At 42.9% G+C, this 18,741-nt stretch overlaps 1 protein-coding gene across 1 annotated transcript in view; it reads right to left on the reverse strand.

Annotated features, from left to right (window-relative positions):
* LOC147692528 (uncharacterized) overlaps nt 1-18,741 on the reverse strand; it is a 244,320-nt gene that overhangs the window by 83,113 nt on the left and 142,466 nt on the right. The window contains exons 8-10 of the mRNA XM_086936800.1: nt 4,321-4,431; nt 2,712-2,822; nt 2,304-2,402 (exon numbers count right to left, since the gene is read on the reverse strand). Of these exons, the coding sequence (XP_086792926.1) occupies nt 2,304-2,402; nt 2,712-2,822; nt 4,321-4,431 (321 nt within the window). The remainder of the gene's footprint in view (nt 1-2,303; nt 2,403-2,711; nt 2,823-4,320; nt 4,432-18,741) is intronic.

Below are 18,741 nucleotides of genomic sequence, written 5' to 3' on the forward strand. Positions count from 1 at the left end.
TAAGTAATACATTTTATGTTATTTAATTTTTGCGTAATTTAATTCTGTAGCGGGTTGTGGGTTTATAGGGGAATAGGGTGGGAAGTAATTTAATTATAATTAATTAAATATGTTAACTAATTAATTGGTATTTATTTTGAATTAATTGTCAATTCATTGTTAATTGGTAATTAATTAATTGGTAATTGATAATTAATTTTTATTAATTGATTAATTGATAATTATGTGAATATTATTATTTTATATTTAGTAGCGGGTTGTGGGTTTATAGGGGAATAGGGTGGGAAGTAATATAATTATAATTAATTAAATATGTTAATTAATTAATTGGTATTTATTTTGAATTAATTGTCAATTAATTTTTAATTGGTAATTAATTAATTGGTAATTGATAATTAATTTTTATTAATTGATTAATTGATAATTATGTGAATAATATTATTTTATTTTTAGTAGCGGGTTGTGGGTTTATAGTGGAATAGAGTGGGAAGTAATTTAATATAATTCATTAAACATGTTAATTAATTGGTATTTATTTAAAAAAAATTGTTAATTAATTTTTAATTGGTAATTAATTATTTCTTAATTGGCAATTAAAATGTATTAGTTGATTAATTTATAATTATGTCATTTATAATAATTTATTTTCACTAGAGTGGGGATATTAAAATTTACCCCTATGCTATCCAACGCTTTCCCTACTGTTGCACTCTCTGGAGTGGGAATAGTAATTTTTACCCCTACGCTATCCAACGCTTTTCCTACTGTTGCACTCACTGGAGTGGGAATAGCAATTTTTACCCTTATGCTATCCAACGCTTTGCCTACTGTTGCACTCACTGGAGTCGGAATAGTCATTTTTACCCCTACGCTATCCAACGCTTTCCCTACTGTTGCACGCTTTGGAGTGGGAATAGTAATTTTTACCCCTACGCTATCCAACGCTTTCCCTACTGTTGCACTCTCTGGAGTGGGAATAGTAATTTTTACCCCTATGCTATCCAACGCTTTCCCTACTGTTGCACTCTCTGGAGTGGGAATAGTCATTTTTACCCCTACGCTATCCAACGCTTTCCCTACTGTTGCACTCTCTGGAGTGGGAATAGTAATTTTTACCCCTACGCTATCCAACGCTTTCCCTACTGTTGCACTCGCTGGAGTGGGAATAGTAATTTTTACCCCTACGCTATCCAACGCCTTCCCTACTGTTGCACTCTCTGGAGTTGGAATAGTCATTTTTACCCCTACGCTATCCAACGCTTTCCCTACTGTTGCACTCGCTGGAGTGGGAATAGTAATTTTTACCCCTACGCTATCCAACGCTTTCCCTACTGTTGCACTCTCTGGAGTGGGAATAGTAATTTTTACCCCTACGCTATCCAACGCTTTCCCTACTGTTGCACTCTCTGGAGTGGGAATAGTAATTTTTACCCCTACGCTATCCAACGTTTTCCCTACTGTTGCACTCACTGGAGTGGAAATAGTAATTTTTACCCTTACGCTATCCAACGCTTTCCCTACTGGTGCACTCTCTGGAGTTGGAATAGTAATTTTTGCCCCTACGCTATCCAACGCTTTCCCTACTGTTGCACTTCCAGGAGTGGGAATAGTCATTTTTACCCCTACGCTATCCTACGGTAATAATATTGTGTATTTTCTATTAATATTATGTGTATATATATATATATATGTTTTAACAGATATGATTGTATTTTTTTATAAGTTAAATTAATTATTTAATAATTTTAAGGTAATTTAAGTATTTTTAAGTATATTTTAGCTATTTATTTTTAATAATTTTTTTATTTAACATTATTTTTAACAAATTCAATATTTTTATAATGTATATATATATATAAACGATATTTTGGACTCGATATTTTGGTACTTACCTGTTTGTAGATAGGAATTCGATATTTTGTCCGTCGATATTTTGGCGTCGATATTTTGGGTAGTCTATATTGTGTTCGTCGATATTTAGTCAGTGATCCAATTTAAATATCTCATATACACGTAGGAAAATGCCAAAATTGTGCATTTGGATACAACATTTTCTGAAAGAAAGTGTGATTTTATCAAAACACTTTACCCAAATGTGGACTAATGGGTCAGTAAAAGTACAAAATGTAAAATTGTTGATTTTACAAGATAAATCCTGCTCATTAACCATCTTTCACACTGATCTCAACAGATACTGTAATTAGCCATTAGTTAAAAACAAAGTCAGGGCTTTTCAGAAATCATATAATATCATGTGAATCATGTTATTCATAGAACAAATGGCAGAGCTTTTCAGTACTGACCTGTATCATTGAGGTTGAGAGTCTATGTCCACGGGTAGGTCTGGGTAAACAGTCAAAATGTGATGACAAGTCAAAGACATTTTTCAGAAATACCCATAACTGCAAATTGAAACAAAGTAAATTGATCATCGTCTCAAGTATATGACTGTCTAAAGAGCTTATGTCTATTTTTTTGGCTGTAGGGAAGGGCGCATCAACTACATATTTACAATATTTTTCAAACTGAAAACTTAATTATTTTGAAGTTCAAAATGCTTCTAGAAAGTTGTCAGAATATCTATAGAATTAGAATGAGATGATATTAAGCAGTGCATCATCAGGTAATCAAGAAATATTTTTGCTTGCAAACTCCTTGAATTGAAGCCATCCTAAATCAACAATACACCTAAAGAAGGTTTTCTTCTGTACCTGGGTGTGTGACCACTGCTTGAGTTGGAAAATGATGACCCTTCCACATTTCATGTTAGGCGTGAATAATGAATGAGCTGTACTGGCTGTCTCAGCCCCCAGTTTGAAATCCTATACAATAGAAATAGATTAAAAACCTGAGTTTACATATTGATGCTACACATTCCAAAATCCACACTATGGGGCGGATTTACAAGCCCTTTGCGCCACTTTTGCGTCACTTGCAACATGGGAAAAGTGACACAAAAGTGGCGCGAGGGGCTTGTAAAACTGCCCGAACCTTTTTATCTGTAGACCACATAAAGTGGTTAACACTATGCGCGCTAGCGGAATTCCGCTCTCATGCTGTAATTTTGAAAATCTCTTGTTACGTGACGAGCTGGGCTCGTCATCAGCGTGCGAGGAGGCTACGCCATGACGAGCCCAGCTCGTCATCAGCGTGGAAGAGGTTAAAATAAAAGACTGACTATTCCAATGTATTTGATCTCATTTGACCTTATTTTAAATCTGTCTTCAGGTGGGTTTTCAAAATTGCATCACCGGCCAGGAAATTTGCTTTTGTTGGATTTCCGAAAGTGATTGATTTAGGATGAACGTTTTGTAGGTTACAAAAAATATAAAAACATACCTACTGTGGCACATGTTCCATGAATTGGTACTGTGTTGTCCTCAAAAAAGTAAAAATGTAGAATAAATCTTTTAAACAATTTGGTATTGGAACAAGCAATAATCCAGAGAATTTGAACATTCAAAAAGACATGTAAAAGTTCATGTCATACTTTGAAAAAAGTCTGAAAAATCATTGAGGGAAAACTACTTTTTCAATTTATAGAAAGAAATGTACATCTCATCTATTCTTAATTATGCAAACAATGCTGTTTTTTGCACCGTAGGTTAGATTTAGAAAAGCATTACATGAGCAAAAACATGTTGTGTTTACATGAATTTGAAGGTGCTCAACTAGTTAAAAGGCCCAGGTGTTAGTATTTGGTCTCTGAAAAATCTGGACATATGTGTGACTTTGACACCTATGGTCCGTGGTACTAAAAGATGCATATTGTCAGCTCGATTCACAAAGGTAAAGTTAGACCAAACATCTAATTTAGACCAAAAGTCTAATTTACTACATTTCAGTATTCTCAAAGGTAAGTTCCCACTAGTAACTTTCTATTGGTTAACTTGCTCATAGTAAAGTTACTAGTAGTAAGTTTAGTGCTAGTAAAATTACTAGTAGTAACTTATTTTTGTGAATAGTAAAGTTCGATTTTTGGTCTAGCATTACCTTTTGTGAATCAGTCCCTTAGACTTTAAGTCTAAACTTACACTTAAGGTCTAAACTTAGACTTAAGGTGTAAAGTTATACTTCAAGCATAAAGTTAGATGTCAGTTGTAAAGTTAGACTTTGGTCTAAAGTTATACTTCAGGTCTAAGTTTACCTTTGTGAATCAGGCCCTCATTGTGTAGATCCTCCTCATGCACTCGCTTGAAGGTTATCACAAATTAATTGTGCATGGGCCCGCAGATGCATGTAGGTCCAAGTGAGTTGTCTAGTCTTAGTGAGACACTACTCATGTTCAGAGATATACATAATATTGGATGAATTGCTTACCTTAATGTTTGGCCAGTGTGTTGGTCGGAGAGCAAGAGCACTTCCCGTGCTCATGCTAGGGTTCTCAGTCAACATTTTTGGGTAACTTGTGCCAAGCAAGTGTTTGAAATCCTAAATAATAAAATAAAAATGAGCAAACCTTCACTTGGTTTGGAGCAAATGTAAAACCATACCAAACTTCTTTTCCTTCACATTAAATGGTATGGCAAAACAATTTTCAGACTGGAGTACTTTAAATCTCTTTCAATTGATTACACTTAATTTTAAGCCTACTTCACACTTATTTTAAGCTTAATTTGTGGTCTTCCAATACATATTGAATTGCTGTCAGGTACATAGAAATGTATATTTCCCAAATATATTTGTGAAAAAGCCTTTAATCCAGTTAATTCAATTGTAGTGAACTAATTGTCAGATGTTCTAGTCATGTTCCACATGCAATTCTTTAAAAATCTATTCATATGCATATTTTAAAAAAAAATACATGTAACATACAATGTGCAAACAGAATCTACATTTCTTTGGTAATGGAGAGATTTTGACATGAGACACCATTGTATGAGAAAGAATGTGTGCCTTGTTTTGCAAACAGTTGTGTAAAAATATATTTATAAGAGAGCAACACATTGGAAAAATGTAGAATTATATGTTAAAGGGAAATCCTTAGACTTGTGGAGTAAGCTATAAATCCTGCATTTCCAGGTCTTGCATTGTTGAAGTATGTGCCATCATAATTATCTCTGCCATAGTTACCTTAAGTTAATTCTGGGGGCAGACTCTCAACAACAGAATTCTTTAATGGAGAAATTTGCACTTCCTTTTCATCGGGTTATAATCTATTGCTACTGAAATCTTTTTGATGCGTGGCTCTATTAGAGAAATGCTAAGATGAATAATAGGGTTCAAACACAGTAACTCACTGCTCTGACCTAGAAACTGTTGTTAACAAAACTGTTACTCACTGTTGCTACGTTACAAAGGAATTCTAGGCTGCTCTGGCAGGGCTCTCTAAGAGCCTGTCAAAACAGTGCTGGAAACCACAGAGCATAGCTTCTGAAAGAAAAGGCATATTTTAGACATGTCAGAGAGGCCATGTGATTTATGGTTCATCCATTAATCCTCTTCTCCTACATAGCAAGTGAAAACAGGTTTAGATGATTTGGGGGCCATACATATTCTAAAATTGTAGATGGATAAGAGGCGAATTATAGGGTTGTTTTTCACCTTGGAGTTTTGAGTGACTCTATAGACAAGTAAAGCTTCACTCTTGATGTTTGGTTGTTTTCACTCAGAACCCCTCTGTGAAAAACACTCCCATCATTTCCTGTTACCCATCTAGAATTCTCTATATATAATGCCCTGTTGTCCCTATTTAGAGAATTTTGGTATTCTTTGATCTTTTCAAATCATTTGTCATTTAATGACCCCTATAAGTGCAGAACCTTTAATAGATTCTAAAGCGTTTTACAATTACCACTGATGGTAACAGGTGCAAGAAGGAGCAGGCCACATGTTAAAAAGATTCAATGAAAAAACCCATGCTCCCTGCCAGTCGTAAGAAGACTCAGCACCAAAAAGAAGTTCACAGAAGCATGACAGGCATTCCGATTTTTGCCTTTCCTTACACAATGTCACCCAAGTTTGCCACAAGGTGCCAGGACTGCTTGAAGAGTTGAGAACAGCTGTCGGCATGGGGTAAGGGTGTAAGAAATGTAACAAGAAACATACTCCATGTAGTCAGTGTATGCTTCTAATATCCAAGAAAACTTAGAACATCGCAAGATAAATGATACACATTAGCCACCTTTCTCAGCGATATTAACAGACATACACATTTATCATCAGATGTGCATATATCTAGTCACTTTCTAGAAATCAAACTAAGACAGATTTGCATATGGCTGGGTCTAATCTGAGGTGGCATGGAGGGCAGAAGAAGGATGGGTTAGAATGCTACTCGAGTGAATGTCAGTGGTAAGACTCATAGCAAGCATCCTCCCATCACCTTTTTTTTTTTTTTTTTTGGAAAACCTTTATTTTCCAAAACAAAGTACACCGCTATTCAGCCGTACATCCCGGAGGCCAGGCAGCATTGTGAGTCAAGTCGTAAACATGTACAAAACAGAAGTACAGGAGTAGTCAGGTTTAATTTTATGATATTTAGAAGTCTAAAATAACGAGCGAAACCAACAGAGCCATGAAAGAGAAGAGAAACGAGAGAAAGGAAGAAAGAAAAGAGAGAGAAAGAGAGAACGAAAAGTCACAGGGCTAAGGAATGCAAAAAAATTGTAAGGCACATATCACGGGGAGAGTCGGGGTCGGTACGCCACACAAGCATCAGGATGCAAGACAAGCACGTGGACGGGGAGCATAAAATCAGGATTAACCATGTGGAACCTAGAGAAGGGGGAGCTATGGAGATAGGCGGACCTCCGGCTGAACCACCTCCGGGGGTGCACAAATGTCTCCTCTATACGAGTTCCAAGCACTCCAGACCAACCCCCACATCCTGGGCTTACCCCGGGCCATGTAAACAGTCTTCTCTCGGAGCATGCACCAATCCATATTGGTTTTCCACAGGCTAACAGTGGGGGGGGTCGAAGCACCCCATTTCTGGGCGATGTCTCTCTTAGCTATCATGTTGCCCAGGGCGACCCAGCGGGTCTGAGCCGTATTATAATCAGTCGGACCCCACACGTTCAGCAGACAGCGCCGAGCCTCCGCATGCAGGGTCACACCAGTTACAACTCTCATTATCGCATGCACTCGCTCCCAGTATGAAGCAACCTCCTGGCACTCCCAGAGAATGTGCATAAAGGTGGCAATTGCACCGCATCCTCTCCTGCAGAGGCCGTCCTGGGAGAGTCCCATGTGAATGAGTCTGGGGCCTGTGATATAAATCCTGTGGAGGACCTTCAACTGGACCAATCGCAGCCTGGCGGAGATGGCCACCTCCTTAGGGGAGGAGACCGCAGACTGCCATTCCTCATCATCCATCTCAATCCCGTCATTCACCCAGAGGTCTCTCAGTTTCACCAGTAGGTCCATCCGTACATTAATTAACTTTTTATAGGTCAGGGAAATGGCACTATCCGGCATGTGGCCGTCTAGCACCCTGTCCTCTAACGGGGACGATTCAGGGATTTTCTCTCCCGCAGGCATAGCAGATGTGAGTGCGTGTCGTAGTTGTGCGTAACGAAAGAATTCAGTAGCTCCCAGTTGGAACTCGGCCTGTAGGGCAGTAAACAATTTGATTTCCCCCCTAGATAACATGTCTGCGACCTTGGAAATACCAATGAGGTCCCATCGGTCAAACCCCTTGGAGTGCCACAGTTTCCCCAGCAGGTCAGAGTCGTATAGGGGAGTAGCCATGGTGAGCCTACCCTGCCAGCCCAAAGTTTTGGTCACCGCCCTCCACAGGTGTACCGCCGTCTTAGTGGGTCCAGTTAGTTTCCGGTCCAGAGATCTAGAGTACAACGCCCTATAGTACATCCCGTCGTTCATAAGCCAGCGATCCATGGCGTATCCCGGGTTGACTGCCGGTCCGTAAAAACCGTGATTAATAGCCGTCAGCTGAGACGCCCAATAATAGCGATGTATGTCCGGCAAAGCAATGCCCCCATCGTACCACGGTATAGTCAATTTAGCTATAGAGATCCGCGGTCTGCCATCCCACAATAAGGTACGCTGCAAGCTCTCAACCTCTCCGAAGTACTTGGACGGCACTGGGTCCTGTGTGTTCTGGAGCGCATAGAAAAACCTTGGCAGGGACATCATTTTAAACAATGCCGCTCGGCCCAACAGGGACAACAGCAACCTCTTCCAACCCTCCACATCACGCCGCAAACGCGCCAGAGGGGGGAGTAAGTTGTTAGTGTAACGCGTACAGGCATCTATTGAAATATAGATGCCCAAGTACTTGAATCCCTGTTGTGAGATCTGTATAGCGCAGCCTCTAGGGAGACGCGGAGTGTCCCCACACAGCAAATAGAGGTAGGACTTGGACCAATTGATGACCAGGCCCGAGTAACCACCAAAAGTCCCCAGTACGTCGAACGCCATAATCAAAGACCGGCAGGGAGAGGTAAGATAGAGAAGGATGCCGTCTGCATAAAGCGAAACGCGATCCTCAAAGCCCGGCGACCATTTGATACCAGTAATATCGGGATGCATACGGATCCATGCAGCCAACGGCTCAACGCTAAAGCAAAGAGGAGCGGCGACAGCGGACAACCCTGTCTAGTACCCCTGCGCAAGGCAAATGAGGCCGACAAGCGACCTTTCACTGTCACGTTGGCCATCGGGGAAGAGTAAAGGAGCCGAACCCAACAAATGTAGTTGGGCCCAAACCCGAATTTAACAAGCACCGCCCAGAGGTAGTTCCATTCAAGCGAGTCGAACGCCATCGTCGCGTCAAGCGAAGCAAGCACAGTCGGCTCTGTGAGCATGTGAGCTCGCGCCATTACCGCATGAAGCCTGCGGAGATTAAGGGCCGTATTCCGATGTGGGATGAAACCAGACTGGTCCGGGTGAACCAAGTCTGCAATCACACCCACAAGTCGATTGGCTAGTAGCTTCGCCAGGATTTTAGGTTCGGCGTTCAACAGGGAAATAGGACGGTATGACCGACATAGGTCTCGAGGCTTCCCCTCCTTGTGAATGACCACGATAGTGGCCAAACGTTGAGCAAGCGGGAGCTCGCCGGCCTCTCGAGCCGCAAGGAACATATCTCTCAAAGGTGCAGCGACGGTGTCCGCTTTGAGCTTGTACAGCTCCACTGGAATACCATTAGGTCCCGGAGCTTTCCCAGAGCGCAGCGACCTTAACGCCAGTGCCACTTCGTCAACCGTCATGTTGCGGTCCATGTCTTCGTGCTCAACATCAGACAAACAAGGGAGCTCAATCTCTTCCAAAAAGGAAGCAGAGTTCGATTCGGATAGGGCGGAGACAGACGTGTAGACCGTCTCAAAATAGTCAGCAAACGCCCCGGCAATTGCAGTAGGGTCAGTGACAACCAGGCCGTCGTCTCCCAGGATTTCTGGTACAACGCGGGATGCCAGTTCCTTCTTATCCAACCAGGCAAGTAGCTTACCTGCCTTGTCACCGGCGTCATAGATCCTACCCTGCTGTTCCCTGCCCATCTCCTTGGCCGCGTCAGTAGCAGTGGCGCCATATTCCGACTGCTTCAGGGCGAGAGCGTGGAGCAAGTCCGGAGTCGGTCCCAAGGCCAACTGGGAAGTTAGTTCAGCAATATCCGACTCCAGCCGCACCAAGTCCTCATCCCGTCTTCTACGCCTCCCATCACCTTTTGTGTGTTTCATGTATCACCCTAATTGGCTGAGTGTATGTCCAGACATGGGTCTCTTGCTCACTGTCCTACTAGAACCAAGCTACATGTGAATAAACAGCCCCAATCAGGGCAAATACAGTCTTGGGTTGCTTGTGTTGTAGTTCAGAGAGTCCCTGCCTTGGGAATTTGGGCTAGACTGTTCCTTTTGTAACAGGGTGAAGACTGATTTAATATGGCTGGGTCTAATCTGAGGTCGCATTTTGGGCAAAAGAACGAAGGCTTGGAATACTACCCGATCATTTGCCAGTGGTGAGACTTATTGCAAACATCCCCTTTGATCCCCTTTTATGTGTGTGATGTATTGCCCTAAGTGGCCATGCGTATGCACAGATATGGGTCCCTTGCTCTCTGGTCCACTGAAACCCAGCTACACTGGTTTGAAGAGCCCCAATTCGGGTGAAACCGGTTTTGGGCTGCTTGAATTCCGGCTCCTCAGAAGACCTGACTGGGCACTATGGACTGACCGGTTCCTATTGGAGCTTGGTCAAGACTGATTTGCATATGGCTGGGTCTAAGCTGAGATGGCATGGTGGACAAAAACATTTTGGAGTTTAATGCTAACCAGAGCTATTACAAGTGGTTACACTTACATTAAGCATATTCCTATCAGCTTTTGTGTGTGAAATGTACTGCTCTAAGTGGCCATGGGAATGCCTAGATGTGGCTTCATGTTTACACCTCACTCAAGTGCCTCAATCAAGGCAAAACCGTTCTTGGGTTGGTTACATTCTGGTTCAGAGTATACCCAGATTGGCTGTTCGAGCTGGATTGTTCCTATTGATCTTGGCTGATTTGCATATGGCTGGGTCAAATTTGAGGTGGCATGGTGGCCAAAGGAACGATGGGTTGAAATGCCACCCAATCAATTGCCAATGGTTAGACTTATAGCAAGCAGCCATCCATCATAATGTATCGCCCTATGTGGCCAAAGGTAGACCTAGTCGTGGGTCCCTCACTCGCTGTCCCACTGAAATCAATGACTGAAGAGTCCTAATCAGGGTGAAACCAGTCTTGGGTTGCTTGTTTTGTGGTTCAGCGATGACCTGGGTTTCCAGTTTGGGCTGGACAGTTCCTATTTGAGCTGGGTGAAGACTGAGTTGCAGATATATCGGTTTTAACTGAGGTGGCAATGTGGACCAAGGAACGATGGACTGAAATTATAAAAAAGAGCATTTACAAGTGATAAGACTTACTGAAAGCATATTCCTATCACCTATGGTGTGTTTCATGTTCCGCTCTTAGAGGCTGAGGGTATGCCCGAACATTGGTGCTTTCTCACTGTGCCACTGGAATCAACGTGCACCCCACTGAGGAACCCCAATCAGGGTGAAACAGGGTCTTGGGTTGCTTAAGTTCTGGTTCAGAGAGGACCTGCATTGGCAGTTTTGGCTGGACTATTCCTAGTTAAGCAGAGTCAAAACTGACTTGCACATGGCAGTGTCTAATCTGCGGTGGCATGATGGGCAAAAACAAATGATGGGTTGAACTGCTTCCCTGAGGTATTGGCAGTGGTTAGACATATTGCAAGCCACCTCACATTGTCTTATATGTGTGTCCGCCTGATTCACCAGCCTTTTTTCTAGCTGAAAGTAGATTTGCATTTCATCAGATTGCATTTGCAGGTTCACCTGGTGTTACCTCAGGAATTGTGTCAATTAATACAAGTAAATGTTGAAGGGCAGGCATGGAAGTGATGACCCTTATTATTCTCTGAAAATACATCGTCTGTAGTATTGATTAAATGGACTAAATTCAGCGCTTTTGGCTGAATCTGGTGAAAAATGACCTAAATAATTTCAAGGTTGAAACCAGTGCTTAATTTGAGCCAGTGGTTTCGGGTGCTCGGTACCTGCACTTAATACCAGCACCAGCACTTATGACGGTCTGCCACATGGTGGGGATGTCTGTCTAATTGTGAATTAAGCACAGCAACAGTTGTATTGCTATTCAATAAACAATAAAAATGAATTATACCTGCCGCACAAAGCATTGCTATAGGTTTGGGCCACCTGGATTAATCTCAATTGTCACACATGAATGAGTGTGGTGGTAAGTACGTGAAGGAGGGAGCTTGATTGTTGATGTTGTTATGATTCATCATTAAGCTTTATTTCGACTGTTCAAGTCATAAAAGCTACACAAAACTTACATAGTAAAACATTGTTAAAAATATAAAAGAAGAAGAATTCAAGCAAGACAACCCACAATAGACATGCAAAAATGAATATCTCAAAATGTTGATTTGACAGCAAATTACCTGCATGGCTAAAGCATGTTAGACCAATGTGATCAAAATTGCATAGGTTGTTCAGTTCAACTACTCACAACAGTTAGTAAAAAAAGCACACCCCTGTAACAACCAGCAAAAGCATACCTTATCTGTTCGACAGTAGCCAGTTGAGAGTAATACATCATAAAATCTTTCGTAAATTTAAAAATAAGATTCAATCATTAAAAACGAGTGTGGAATATAAAAACTAGTGAAGGATGGTAAAAGCATCCAGCAGAGGATGTCACGTGGTTGACCTTAAGGTCCCACCCTAGCAATCAGGTTATGAAATCAATCTACAATAAAGTGCTTGTGCAACATCTAAAACACGTGGGGGTAACCTAAGTTTAGTCACTGGGACCCAAAAGGCAACTCCAACTACGGGTCAACCTAGTCATTACTAAGATGATCTCATAAGTGCCTTCTTTCTAATGCCCTACATGTGGTTTAGGCAAAAAGGGGCCTGGCATCCGACTTCAGTATGCGGAGTGCATCGCAGTCGGCTGCATATAAGCAGAACATGCAAACAGCACATGGGATATGGACTTCACTGGGGCGTAGCAACCGGGGCAATTGCTTAAACTTGAAGAGTTAGGGTGCCACTTAGCTGAAACCTCGCCCACAGGAAGGGCATCAAACCCGAAGTGAATGTATAGCGTTCTTTCCTGGGGGACCTGGATTATGTGTAGATCGGGTTCCAATGATCTAACCTGTTTATGGAGCAAAAATTCCTCTGTAAGTTTCCCCAGAGTATGCTTGGGAAGCTCATGTTGCTCCACCCATTCCAGTAGTATTGCTTCTGGACCTCTTTTTGTAGCAGGGTGGGATTTGGCTTGTCCCAAAGACCCTTGAGCCCGACATCTGACACCAAATTCCTGACATTTTTAATCCACCCTACCTTATTGCACGTGTCATCATCATCAGAATAACTTTATTTCGATTCACACTTTAGAATCATAAAAGTATACATATATTTAAAAGGTCCATTTAACATATTAAAAATACATAAAATTCATCTTGGACTCCACAGTACATAATACATATTGGGATCAGGATACTTTTAAGGATAAACAATTTAACTGTTTCAGTATTTCATAAAGTGCATGTAGAATTTCATTGTCATATCCACATAATGGTCTTTTTATCAGTGACACCACAAGGAGTACCATTCAATAGCGGTTTCTAATGGCAAGGGCCACTCTAATAAAGCCAAGCACTGCCCTACATATCACTGGGGTTGAAAGGGACAGTAGGTGATCATAACCTTCTTTATAAAAACGGGAACCAAGTGATAATAAAACAGGTTTAATAAACTGGTTTCTTGGGTCCCTATATAAAGCACAAAAAAGGATACGGTGCAGAGTATTTTGAGAAAACCTACGTGTCAAGACGGGCAACCTCTGCCAGGGCTTCCGCAAAGGGCAGTAGCTCCGGTGTCCTCATAATGTGTGCCCAGTAAAGCAGCGGGCTGAGCTTCGCTCTGTCACTAATAGTGCGTCTGCCGATATCAAACATTAGTGGTGTGAGCAGGGTAGTTTGGGGAAGCATCACAAGGTTCCTGAGAAATTTATTCTCTGAGGTACTAAGCTTGGGTGTCTCATTAAAGCCCCACAACTCTGCGCTATACAGTGCTGCACTATCTGCCTTCAAATCATAGACCTGCGAGGCGGCAGTAACCGGTCTACTATGTGAGGAGCGATGTTCCCTCCCTAGTACTCCTGTGACACACTTGTGGCCCAGTAACATCTTGGTTACCTGAGGATTCCAGGACATTCTGTCTGAGAGGCGGACACCCAGGTAGTCGAAGGTACCGACTCTTTCAAGGGGGAACCCATCTAGCACTACACTGCCTTTGAAGGACTTATGCAGATTAAAGGCAATGAATTTGGTTTTGGTAGAGTTAATGACCAAACCCCTGGTATCACAGAACAACTGAAATCTATTGAGCAGAGGTTGAAGTTCTGCCGGAGTCTTGGACACCAGCGGAGTATCGTCTGCAAACAATAGGGTTGGTACCTTGTCTCTCCCCAAGTTTGATGAGTCTGCAGGTTCTTGTTACAGAAAACTGACCACCCCATTCATGTACAGTGAAAAAAGGGTGGGAGCCAAGACTCAACCTTGGTGCACGCTCCTACTAACTGGGATATGCTCTGTAAGTTGTTCCTCTGGCCCCCATCTGACCTGTGCATGGTTCCCCACATGCAATCAAACTAGCAAGCTGAGGATAGGTGGCGGAATCCCCATGTCATTAGGCACAAGCCATAGCTTATGCCTGGGAACTAAGTAGAAGGCAGTCTTTAAACCGATAAAAGATAGATAAAGCGTAGACTGCTCGATCGATCACAACCACTTTCCAGTAGAGGAGCAGGATACGAAATACGTGGTCGATAGTCCCGCCATTTCCCTAAAACCTGCTTGGTATCGGGATAAGATTGCATTTTCTTCCTCCCAAGCCTGTATTTTGTGCAGAAGGACTCTACAGAAGACCTTTTGGAGGGATTCTAGCTAGCTGATAGGCCTGTAATTTGAGGGTTTGCTTCTGTCCCCTTTTTTTTATAAATTGGGATCACCTCGGCCCCCTTCCATGGCCCTGGAACTGGAGCACCAATGGCCAGAGCATTGGACAGGTGTAAGATGTAATTAGCCCTGCTTGGAATATCTGATAAGAAAAAGTTCCACCGGTATGCCATCAGGCCCTGTCGCCTTAGATCGTATTATTCTCCTTAGAGAGGACTTGATCTCGTTCAGGGTAAAGAACTAGTTTGTCGAGTGCTGGATAAGGGGCCCAGCTTCCTCCACAGTGGGCGTCTCCCCAGAGGCCGAAAAAAGATTCAAGAAATGATCAAACCAGGCCGGGCCCGTAATATAAGTGGGTGGTGATTGGGCCCCTTCTTGGTTACCCCAGGCAACCAGGGACCAGGAAGATTTGGAATCTTTACCTGTGCACGCTTCCTTTAATTGCTGCCACTGGGATTCATCCCAGGCCCATCTCGCCTGCTGCAAGGTTGACTTATAGCTCTTCCTAGAGGTTTTGATTAAATCACCATCTTTTACTTTGGATGACTTAAGCTAGATTTGAGCTTGCGCGTTTACAATCCTTTGTGTACCACAAGACTGTTCCCCCTTTTGAAGTGCTTGGCCTTCGGTCTGTTCTTGAATCAATGAAGTGGGAGCTGAGGTGAGCAAAGATACTTGTATGGATCATAACTATCTCATCCTTGCTACCTGGACATGTGGCCAGAGATTGAAGCTCAATAGTGCCCGCTTCCAAGTCGTTATATATGTTCCTGATCTGATCTTCCTGTAAGACTACCTTCCGCCATCTTAGTGCACACCTGTAGTAGGATTGATGAACCTCCTTGGTGTTACTCAATTGGGCGCCTCTCATAGAGGTAGGGAGATTGTCCGACAGGGGCTTCATAATGAGACAGAGAGAATTATGATCACTGTCTGTTGTAACACCCACATTCAAATCGATCACATTCCTCCATAGCCCCACGTCGAGGAGGATGTAGTCGATCGGGGATGGACCGCTGGTCCTATTGAACGTGTTCACGCCCAACCCATCCGAGAGGGGTCTTCCATTCACTGCCCTTGGCTGAAATTCTGCGCTTAGGGCATTCTTTTGGAGTGCCAGCTTTGTCCGTTTCCTAACTGGAGGAAGGTCTAATTGGGGGACAGCCCATCTACAGCCATCTTCATTCGACCACATGAAGTCCTCTATGTCTAGGGGCTCAAAAGAGGTGTTGAAATTGCGTGCTAATATTAGTCTTGAATAGGATGGGCACCTATGTAACTCCTCTTCCAGAAGTGTGAGCGTGGGCAAAGGTCTTAACATAACATAACATAACATAGATGTTAAATAGGTCGATGGAAATGCCCCCATTAGGACCTTTAATGCGGACCCCCAAGATATCAGAACTGGGGCTTGGGAGGAGGGTGATCTGACATCCCAGCGCGATCCCCACATATATTATCCACCCCCCTGCTGGGCGCCCTCTTCCTCTAGTGGTCACTGGAGAGCAATAGCATGCATACCCAGATTTGAACAAAGGGACCAGGCTCCAGGTCTCTTGGAAAATACAAATGTCAAATCCCTCAATTAAGGTGTTCCAGTGGGGGAGTGACGTTTTGCATCTTAACCCTGCCACATTCCAGGAGACTATTCTAAGCTGCTGGTCAAGTTCTGATCTGGGAAGCAAATCAGATCCTGGGCTAGCGGGACAGGTGCTGGTGGGAGACTGCATGATTACATGGCGGTTGATGTTTCTACCAGGGTCGGGCTCTCTGGAAGTGAAACAAGATCCTCCCACCCATCCCTCCTGTGTAGTTTCTTCCCCCAGCACTATGATACTTCTCTGAATGGTTGGTGGACTATCCCTCATGAGCATGTTTGTTTTGTGTGAGGGAAAAGGCACAGCATTATAACACTCCTCCCCCTGGAGTCAATCTTTCATATCTAAATAAGAACTCAGACTCACCACGGTCAGCAAAGGAGCCAACAGCTCTTTGCATTTGTGGTCTACAGCTCTTAAATTGGATTTGAGAATCATCAGGGGAGCAAGTGCGATATTCCAAAGCAAGTAGACCCTCAGACAGACCTGCACCCTTAAGAATTAGTTCAATACAGTCATAGGGTTGATCAGGGAATATGAGTCTTCTTGCCCTGATAACATTGTCACGGATCACAGAACAACATCACCTGACGTGACAAATCCAATGAATCGCTTTGTTGGTTAGTGCATCTTCTCCCTCATACCCCACACTCCCGTTAAGTTTGGGGAGATTGACCATATGAATTTTCTGAACTAATGCTGAGTTAATAGGGGGTGGTAAGTACGGCTTTGACCTGTAGTGGTTTGAATGTACTGAGTCTTGGTGAGAGATTATACTTCTTACCCCTAAGTGTTTGGAAGGGCTGTTTCTGGACATTACATTGGGAAAATAGTTAGTAGGAGTGGCATTTTGGTAGGCTGGTCCTTGGGTTTGAGAAATAACAGCACAGTGTGGACAGGGTTGCCTGTGGGGAAGGCAAACCCCTTCCGATTTGCCAGACAAAAGTGAAGAGGGTCCTGTATTAGTTGGATGGTTGAGTGTTCCTTGGGAGGGCTCAATGGGCTGTTGAGGTTGCGTGTCATTCTGTAGCAGTTGTTTGACCAAAGTAGTAAGCCCATCAATCATAGATATTAAAGTCCCTACCTCAGTTCTAAGGTTGCTGATGAGCTGATAAGAGCATTGGTTCTTACACCCATGGTAAGAGACAGGTGCAGATACTGGTTCGCCTAGGCCATCTGCGGACTGATGGTCCAGCGAGTCATCAATCAGATCAGAAAGGGGGGCGGACCTATTGGTGTGCTCAGGTGCAGGCTCGGGCTGGCTTATATGGGGTATAATGGAACTTAAGGGTGTGGAAGTGGACCCTCACAGTATGAGAAAGTTCCCCCTTTTTGCTCAACAAAGTCGCTTTGGTTGGTAATCTTCTAAACATATCCACTGGGGCTGGTGAAACTGGTGAAAGGTTGCCTAATGGCAGGACAGGGATCGGGGCCTGGTGAGGCAACTAAGGCACCTTCGCATTCACTTATTAGGCAATCAATGCGATCCATGACGCAATTGTTGCCTCTGTGCGTCAGCGGTTTGGTGGACTCTTTTGCTTTCTTGCCCGTTCGGGCTGCCCCGTGCCCTCAGTAGCTTCCCTTTTCCCCATCTCTCACTGATGCGGGCAAGTAACAATGACTACTCCGAATCCGGTCGCTATTTTACTGGATAAATATCTTTCTTTCGATAACTTTATTTCGGTCGCAATGGACCATAAAAGTACAGAATAAAATACATACAAACACTACAATGCAAAGGATAAATAACATAAAACAAAACAAGGACAATCACAATCATATATGTACACCTGCTTCACAAATTTAAAACCATTACCTTGGTATCTTATATTAAAATCAAATTAAACCATTCTAGATAGTTATCGAAATTGTACATTTAATTTCCTACAAATATTTAAATCAACAAATGATTTCAATAAAAAATTCCTGCGTTTATGCCACATCCTGTTTAAAAAACGGGAGACGGCAAAAACGATTGGGGGGTACGTGTCGTATTTTAATACTCTGAAGGTCTTAGAACATTCTCTAAAGCCAAGGTTAGGAGGAAATGGGTTTCACCCAGCGTTTGCGTACAGCCTGGTAGTTGGGACAGAAAAAAAGGACGTGAATCTCATTTTAAAGATGGTATTTGCACGCTGGGCAATCAGTATTTTTATTTATGTCCCATTTGATGGTAAATGACATAAGCGGCAGACTACCCATCCTGAATTGCATGTTTAGTTTCCTTGCCGAAGCTGGATAAATCAGGTCAAGGAAGTCCTCCTTTTTGTAGTCCTCTTTTACTTGGAGGAACTGAGATGTCAGTCTGCCAACTGTAGAACTCACATGAAGAGACAATAGATTATGGAGCCTATGATGGTATACCAGATGGGCCCTAGATAATGCCGGGCACGCTTCTTCTGGTGTTCCCCATAACTCGGGTAAGCCAATCCTACTGCAATGTTCCTTGATGTGAGTTAACCACGGGATTCTGTTAGTTCTGATTTCAGCCCACACATCCCTAAACTCATTTTTATAGGGAGCTAATTCAGAAACTGACCATAGTCTTCTCCAGTAAGTAAGTGGCCTTAAAGCCACTTCCTCCTCAATGGGGAGTAGCTCTAGGTCCAGCCGGAGAGGTACTAACGGGGTGCTAACAGGCTGTCCCAACAGGTTCCTCATAAATGTGTGCTCTACCCTTGTAAGGC

Source organism: Lissotriton vulgaris, chromosome 9 (genome assembly GCF_964263255.1).
Source record: "Lissotriton vulgaris chromosome 9, aLisVul1.2, whole genome shotgun sequence".
In the NCBI taxonomy this organism is placed as follows: Eukaryota; Metazoa; Chordata; class Amphibia; order Caudata; family Salamandridae; genus Lissotriton; species Lissotriton vulgaris.